The sequence below is a fragment of the Galeopterus variegatus genome, unplaced genomic scaffold (assembly GCF_000696425.1).
Source record: "Galeopterus variegatus unplaced genomic scaffold, G_variegatus-3.0.2 Scaffold1110, whole genome shotgun sequence".
Taxonomy (NCBI): domain Eukaryota; kingdom Metazoa; phylum Chordata; class Mammalia; order Dermoptera; family Cynocephalidae; genus Galeopterus; species Galeopterus variegatus.
Window position 1 is genome coordinate 69,757 of NW_007727221.1, and position 9,187 is coordinate 78,943.

At 36.9% G+C, this 9,187-nt stretch overlaps 1 protein-coding gene across 1 annotated transcript in view; it reads left to right on the forward strand.

Moving 5' to 3' along the window:
• The window catches only part of CFAP44 (cilia and flagella associated protein 44), a 139,754-nt gene that overhangs the window by 64,485 nt on the left and 66,082 nt on the right, over positions 1 to 9,187 (forward strand). Inside the window, exons 22-23 of the mRNA XM_008574819.1 lie at positions 7,669 to 7,865; positions 9,068 to 9,187. Coding sequence (XP_008573041.1) covers positions 7,669 to 7,865; positions 9,068 to 9,187 — 317 coding nt within the window. The remainder of the gene's footprint in view (positions 1 to 7,668; positions 7,866 to 9,067) is intronic.

Below are 9,187 nucleotides of genomic sequence, written 5' to 3' on the forward strand. Positions count from 1 at the left end.
CTGATTGGGGCTCACTTATAGGTGATTTGATGCTTCTCTCTTGCAGCTTTTAAGATTCTCTCTTTGTCTTTGAGTTTTGCCAATTCGACAATAACATGTCTTGAAGAAGACCTTTTTGGGTTGAATACGTTTGGGAATATTTGAGCTTCCTGAATCTGAAGATCTGTGTCTTTTCCAATAACTGGGAATTTTTCTGCCACTATTTTTTTGAATATGTTTTCAATGCAATCTCCTTTTTCCTCCCCTTCTGGAATACGCATGAATCGGATATTTGAGCACTTAAGGTTGTCTGATATCTCTCTTAGATTTTCTTCAATGTTTTTAATTCTTTTTTCTTTTTTTTGTCTGCCTGTGTTATTTCAAACAGCCCATCTTCAAGGTCTGATGTTCTCTCTTCTGCTTCTCCTGCCCTGCTGGTTAAACTCTCTGTTGTGTTTTTTATATTGTTAAATGAATTCTTCAGCTTGGCCATCTCTGCTACATTCTTTTTCAGGGCAATGATTTCCTTGTACATTTCTTCTTTCAGGTCCTGTATACTTGTCCTCATTCCATCATGTTGTCTAGCTGAGTTTTCTTGTATCTCATTTAGTTTCACTTAGAATTATCACTCGAAATTCCTTGTCAGCCATTTCAAGGGCTTCTTGTTCTATAGGATCTAGAGCTTGAGAGTTATTATCCTTTGGTGGTGTACTTTCTTGATTTTTCATATTTCTTGTATCTTTCCTTTGACGTTTAGTCATTGTGGCAGGGGGTTTCACAGTCCACATGTTTGACACTACTGTCTGACTAGGATGCTGCTGGGGCTGCCAATTTGGTATGGCTGCCTCAGTGTCTGCTCAGTTGCCCACTAGTGCCTTAGGTGTGTGGTTGCCTCGGGTCTTGGGTGCCTCTCTGGTCAGCATGCACTCAGCTGGGCTGGGGATGGAGTCAGGTGGTGGCAGCAAGGCCTACCTGCTGGGTCATGTGCTGGCACTGCAGGGCGCGTGGTCTCTGTGGAACTTCTGCTTCTCCAGCTGGGCACCTCTCTGATCCATGTGCACTTGGCTGGGCTGGGGATGGAGTTGGGCGGCAGCAGCGAGGCCTACCTGCTGGGTCACATGCTGGCACTGCAGGATGTGTGGTCTCTGCAGAACTTCCGCTTATCTGGCTGGGCGCCTCTCTGATCTGTGTGCACTCGGCCGGGCTGGGGATGGAGTCAGGTGGTGGTGGCGAGGCCTACCTGCTGGGTAGTGCACTGGCACCACAGGGCGTGTGGTCCCAAGATCTCTATTCTTTCCCTTTAAGCTACTGAGCTAGGATTCTCGGACGGGCCTCAGGCTGCTTCTACTCATGGCAGAAAGTCACAGGGAGCCAGCAGGTACAAGCAGATCACATGGCTACAGGAAGCAAGAGAGAGAAGCAAGAGCGAGTATCATTGTTTTGATGGAGATTGCATTGAATCTATAAATCACTTTGGGTAGTGTGGACATTTTCACAAGGTTAATTCTTCCAATTTAAGAGCATGGAATGTCTTTCCATCTTTTTGTGTCCTCTTTAATTTCTTTTTTTTTTTTTTTGTTAAATTTTTATTTTGTCAATATACAATGTATATGATTATTATGGCCCATCACCGACACCTCCCTCCCTCCTCCCTCTCTCCCCTCCCTCCCAATAATGTCCTTTCCGTTTGCTTGTTGTAACAACTTCAAAAAAGTATAGTTATTATATCTTCTCCCCCCCCCGCTTTTTTTGTGTGTGTATGTGGGTGAATTAATTTGTTTATTTTTTAGCTCCCACCAATGAGTGAGAACATGTGGTATTTCTTTTTCTCTGCCTGACTCGTTTCACTCAATATTATTCTCTCAAGGTCCATCCATGTTGTTGCAAATGGCAGTATTTCATTCGTTTTTATAGCTGAGTAATATTCCATTGTGTATATATACCACATTTTCCATATCCACTCATCCGATGATGGACATTTGGGCTGATTCCAACTCTTGGCTATTGTAAAGAGTGCTGCAATGAACATTGGGGAACAGGTATACCTTCGACTTGATGATTTCCATTCCTTTGGATATATTCCCAGCAGTGGGATAGCTGGATCGTATGGTAGATCTATCTTCAGCTGTTTGAGGAACCTCCAAACCATTTTCCATAGGGGTTGCACCATTATGCATTCCCACCAACAATGTAAGAGAGTTCCTTTTTCTCCGCAACCACGCCAGCATTTATCGTTCAGCGTCTTTTGGATTTTAGCCATCCTAACTGGGGTGAGATGGTATCTCAGTGTGGTTTTGATTTGCATTTCCCGGATGCTGAGTGATGTTGAGCATTTTTTCATATGACTGTTGGCCATTTGCATATCTTCTTTAGAGAAATGCCTACTTAGCTCTTTTGCCCATTTTTTAATTGGGTTGCTTGTTTTTTCCTTGTAAAGTTGTTTGAGTTCCTTATATATTCTGGATATTAGTCCTTTGTCAGATATGTATTTTGCAAATATTTTCTCCCACTCTGTTGGCTGTCTTTTAGCTCTGTTAATTGTTTCTTTTGCTGTGCAGAAACTTTTCAGTTTGATATAGTCCCATTTGTTTATTTTTCCTTTGGTTGCCCATGCTTTTGGGGTCATATTCATGAAGTCTGTGCCCAGCCCTATTTGCTGAAGGGTTTCTCCTATATTTTCTTTAATAAGTTTTATTGTTTCAGGGTGTATATTTAAATCCTTAATCCATTTTGAGTTGATTTTAGTAAATGGTGAGAGATGTGGGTCTAGTTTCAATCTCCTGCAAATGGATAACCAGTTATCCCAGCACCCTTTGCTGAAGAGGGAGTCCCGACCCCAGTGAATAGACTTAATGCCTTTGTCGAAGATCAAATGGCAGTAAGTGCGTGGGTTAATTTCAAGTGTTTCTCCTATGTTTTCTTTAATAAGTTTTATTGTTTCAGAGTGTATATTTAAATCTTTAATCCATTTTGAGTTGATTTTAGTATATGGTGAGAGGTATGGGTCTCTTTAATTTCTTTCAGCAGCGATTTGTAATTCTCATTGCAGAGATCTTTCACCTCCCTGATTAAATTGATTTACAGATATTTTATTTTTTTTTGGTGACTATTGTAAATGGGCTTCCTTCTTATTCTGCTAGTTTATTTTTGATGTATAAAAATGCTACTGATTTTTGTGTGTTGATTTTGTATTCTGCAACTTTATTGAAATCATTTATCAGCCCCAAGCGTTTTTTGGTAGAGTCTTTGGTTGTTTTTTTTTTTTTTTTTTTTTTTTATAGGATGATGTCATCTACAAACAGGGACTGTTTGCCTTTGTCTTTTCCCGTCTGGATGCCCTTTATTTCTTGCTCTTACCTGATTGCTCTGAGTAGTACTTTCAATATTATATTAAATAAAAGTGGTATCCTTGCCTTGTTCCTGTTCTCTCAGGATGGTATTGGCAGTGGCTTTGTCATATAAGGCTTTGTGTTGAGATAGTTTCCTTCTATACCTAATTTGTGGAATATGGTATCATGAAGGGGTGTTTATCATGAAGGGGTGTTGAATTTTGTCAAATACTTTTTCTGCTACCCAGTCATAAAAAAGAATGAAATTCTGCCATTTGCAGCAACATGGATGAGCTTGGAGAAAATTGTGTAAAGTGAAATCAGCCAGGCACAGAAAGAGAAACACCACCTGTCCTCACTCATAAGTGGAAGCTAAAAAAGAAAGAAAAAAGAAAAAGAAAGAAAGACCATAATAAAATGTTGAATTTTCATAAGCAGTGAACAGACCTATAGTAACTAGAGGTGGGAAAGGGAGGGTTAGGAAATAATTGGATAAGGGAGACAAAGAATAATTATGATTTGTAATGATGAACATACTAATAATATTGATTTGATCATCACATACTGTGCATAAATACTGATAAGTCAACTCTGTATCCCATAAATGTGTAAAATCAATTATGTTAAATTTTTAAAAATGTTTTTAAAAAAAACACGCAAATATGTGCCCACAGGAATAGCTACTCTTATATTGGATAAAATAAACTTTAAACCAAAAACCATAAAAAGAGACAAAGAAGGCTTCTATATAATGATAAAGGGATCTATCCAGCAAGAAGACATAACTATCATAAATATATATATATATATACACACACACACACACACACACACACACACACATACATATGCCCAACACTGGAGCACCCAGATATATAAAGCAAACACTATAAGGCCTAAAAAAAAGATAGAACCCATACAATAACATTAGGGAACCTGAATACCCCTCTCTCAGCACTGGACAGATCATCTAGGCAAAAAATCAACAGAGAAACACAGGATTTAAATTACTCTTTAGACTAGTTGGCCTTGGCAGATATGTACAGAACTTCTTGCCCAACAATTACAGATTATACATTCTTCTCATGAGCACAGTTGTGGAACCACTAGGCTATGTCCTCAGAAGGAACCAACACCCCTAATGCCTTGATTTTGGATTTCCAGTCTCCAGAACTGTGAGGCAATAACTAACTTATTTTAATCCAACCAGTTTGTGGTACTTTGTTACAGCAAAGTCAGAGTGTACATTGATTGAGCCATTTTAGGCTAGGTTATATGCATGTTTAGCATTGTTAGACACTGCCAGTGTTCTCAAATGGTTCAATCACACAGACGAGGGTGTTACACCTCTTGCTGTATAACTGAGACACAAAAAAGATTACTCAAAGCAATATGAATGCAATGAGAAACCTGAAGGGACTGCACGTCAGCAACTCTTCTGTTAGAAGGAGAAACTGCGTACAACCCCGAGTCGGTTTTTTCTTCAGTTTTTATTGTAAAGACAAGGAAATTACAGGGAAAAAACAGATGGTTAATCAATCATAGTAAGAACATAAAGAAACTGGCTATGTAACAATCTTCATCCAAGCAGGTACGGTTCAAAATAGTTTAAACAATATACCATCAAAAGAGCCATAAATCTAAGCTATGTGACATGCAAAAGAAACAATAAGATAATCATTAAAATGCCTGACTCCTTGAGAAACTCAAAGAAACAGCTTAAAGCAAAATGTGGAACAACCCCCATGTACTAACTAATCTAGTAGAACGTCCTTGGAAATCTTAACTCACGTATTTTCCCATCATTTAAGTTCTGTTGTGTTAAGGGTTATTGCCCTCAGAACAACCCCTGTTTCACTTCAGTTCTCTTATTCACATTCAAGGCTTTAGACCTGTGTGAGTTTCCTTCTCACAAAATCTTCCAATGAACCCATTATATTAACGATCAGTGTATACAATCCCTTACCTAAACAGTGATTGGAATTGATTCGGTGGGCTCTTGCCCCCTGGCTATAGGTTCTTGCTTCCTATTTGAGGACTTTTGTCCCATATATGCATTACCTAAAAACCCTATCTAATAATCAAATAGGCATCAAAATTTCTAACCCTCTACATGAGGGTACTTCAAAAAATTCACAGAAAGATTTGTATTATCTTTTAATTCAATTTTTCCGTGAATTTTTTGAAGTACCCTTGTGTGAATATATATGTACACACACATACATACATATATATGTGTGTGTGTGTATCTATATAGCACAAGTATAAATCCTAACCCACAAACTTAGGTATATAAGTAATGTGGCTGTTTTTTATTTTATGTCAACTAACTTACATTTGACTCTGGACTCTTATTCTACCAAGAAGACAGGAAAGTCAGTCTCAGTACAACAGAGGCTCGTTGTCCCAGCCCACCTGCTTCTCTCAGTTTGTTTATTCTATGGTTTCTGGGCTCTGTTTGAGCAGGTAGTCTTTGGTGAGGTCAGATCACCTGTACCCAGGATCAAACACAGAGACAGCCATTACATTTGAGGCCTTGCCACCTCCCCAGATGCTGCCAGAAGCAGGAAACAAGTGCGCACCGCTCCAGGATCCAACTAGCTCATCTTCCTCCTAGTCAGGTGGAACCACCTCCTTCCTATTCTTATCTTTATAGCATCATGTCTTCCTTGAATGAATAAAAGCAAATAATAAGTAACTAGCTATCTGATTGGAGTGCTGGGAGAGGATAAAGTTGTACCACTGAATAATACTGGGTATTACCAGTGTTTTCATCTCCACCAAACTATCAAGCTAAATGTGGTAATGGTTGGTTGAGTAACTTGCATACCTTTTATTATTGGTGAGGTTGAGGATTTTGTTCCATATATTTATAGTTCATTTTTATTTATTCTTCTGATAATTGTCTGTTTAGATTTCTTATTTGTTTTTCTTTGGGTTCTGTTTATTTTCCTCATTTTTAGTTTTGGTCTCTATGTCTATGCTATGTATATATTTGCCTTTTATTATACATACAACCATACAAATGCTTTCCCCTTCTCTGCCATTGGCCTTAAACTTTGTTCATATTTTTCTAACTCTGTAAAAGTTTTAAGTTTGATGTGATCAAAACCATTCATATTTTTTTCAAGTTATCTTGGTCTTATGGAAAGGCTAAAATTAGAAGAGTAAAACTCCAGTGGGCAAAAAGATAAAGGGAATAAGTCTTCAAGAGATGACAAAGATACTATGCTATGAAAGAAAAGGGAAAATGAAAAAGAAATAGTACGTTATTTAAACATGAGTTAAAAGAATTAAGTTAGAAAAATAGTAAGAAAGGCAAATAAGGAATAATTGATACATACATAAATAAGTTAAATTCTAAAATTTTAAGAGTGCGTGTGTAAGGGAGGAATAATTATGACCCAGTGGCCAAAAATAGTAACAACTTAATTGATGAAAACTTTTTTTTCCATTTTATTTTAAAATTGACAGATATATGAAGAACTTTTAAAATGTAAATCCCTGTGGGTTATGAGAGAAAGTGAACTAGAGATTAATATGAATTTCTGAGCTTAATGTTTTTCATAGAGGCAAGTAGGGGAATCTGATAGTTTGGGGCTCCCATGAAATGTCCTTAAAAATAGAAAGCTGAGGTGCAAAGAGAAGGAATGGGGACGACTACCCTTTTATTCGACTGCCCAAGATCTGCTCCCCTCATTGTTACCATGTACAAGTAAATTGCATTGTCACATGTATATGAAAACACGCACGTACACACATACCTACATACACATAAACATATCATTTAAAAAAAAGAAATGTGTTTTGAATGCCGTAATATGGTGAACATTCTTTAATCTCTGAGAAGTGAGTATTAAAATTATTTTTCCACCTTTTGATTGAGAAACCCCTTACATACATATTTATTTACACATATGATTTATACATGTATTTATATGTATAATACATATATACACAATATGTAATGTATCTATTATATATAAAATTTATTATATATAATAGGTGAGGAGGTAGATTATACTTCCTCAGAGTTTGCTATAATCATTAAACTGCAGTCTGTCCACAAAATTTTTGTTTTTCCATATATTAGCAAAACAATGATATTATACTGATTAATAATGAGTTGTTTAGTATTTTCATTAGAAAGAATTTTTACTTGCACTTTAATCAAATCTAATCCAATTTACATCACATCCTGTTGATATATGTGTGGTTAAAATTTGAAGCTACACAATATAGTAATATTATTTATAAGAACAGTATGTTGTAGTCTTATTTTTATTACTTAATAGTCATGCACAATGACCAAAATGGTGACTATTGCAAATATTTGCAGATATTTGTTTTATTCTTTCAGATTTCGTGATTCATTGGAAAGTGATACTATTGTGGTTCGTGCCATACAAAGTGACCACAAGATATCCTCCTATAGGCTCGTAAAGCTTTCAAAGTATTCCAGTTTCAAACGCCAAAGTCAATCAGACAGAAGAGCAAGCAAACCGGACAGATCTGAAAAAGAGGGAGCCGGAAGAAGCGATAGCCAGAAAGATATAGGTAGCCTAATGACGAGAAGGCACTTAAATCCTTATTTAAACTTCTTATTTAAATTTATTTAATTCTTATTAAATAAGGATCTCTGCAACCTGTTTCTTATGGATGCCCACAAGGTGATTGCAGATGAGTAGGAGAAGGACGAGAATTCTGGGAATGGTTTGGAAAGCCCAGACGAGAATAAATAAAGGGTACTTTGGCTGGGCCAGATCTAGGCTGCTGCCAGTGATACAGGACTAACATTAATGCTGGTTCATCCTCTTCACTGAGAAACCTTTAATGTCTCCTTCCTCACTCTAGGATAAATTCTGAAACCACTATCCTGGTATTTAATCCTTCCACAATCTACCCCAGTAGAGCTTTCTCATACTGTTTGACTTGCCTGTTTAGCCTGCTGTTCTGCTTGCTGCTTTCTAACTGTGCCACACCCGGGTTGTACACCCAGGCTCCTGCTGAAGTCATCTCTTCACTCCTCTCCTCTCTGAATTCTCCCAGTTCTTGGGATCCAGCTTGAATTACACTTTTGTTATAATGCCTTCCTGTGACCACCCAGGCCATATTAAACTCTTTCTTTTTCATGCTACCATAGGACCTTTGAAATACGGAATAGTAAATGGTGACATAACTATATAACTACCTTATAGTATTATTTAATTTTTATGTGTATCTAAAATATATCCTTATGTAGCTTGAACATGAATAGAGTGATTTCCCAGTAGATACTTGTTAACTGATAAAGCCAATATTTTTAAAATCATAGGTTTGATTGTGTGTTTCTGACCAGTTTTTTAATTGGTCGCATACCACTTCAGTTGGTACATGCCACTTCAAATCACATGTGTCAAATAGGATTCACTTGCTTCTTCCTCCTTTCCCCACCAGCAATCACATCACAAACACTTTTTCCCAGCTTCCCAGTTCTGTCAGTGGTCCCTCATTATTTCTCTTCTGCTCTAAATGTTTAATATATGCCTTATATTGCTAACTTTTTAACAAAGTGCTTTGTGACTTAGATCTCTTTATTTTGGCATTCCGCAATATTTATTATGGGTTTAAATTCACGGTAGTTGCTCAATAAATACTTTGGTTTACAAATTAAATATATTCTCTGCATTTTTTTTTAATGTGACGGGTTAAAACAATATTTCAGAGTTTTGTTTTTTATGTCTTAGAAAGACTGAAAAAAATATTGATTCTCTGTACAGGTGGAAGTATTAGCATACAAGAAGAATCAATAATAGAAAAAGGGAAGAAATTCAGACCTAAAACCCTAAGTGAAATTATGGTGAAAAATCAAATCGAGAAAACAAGGAAACTTATATTAA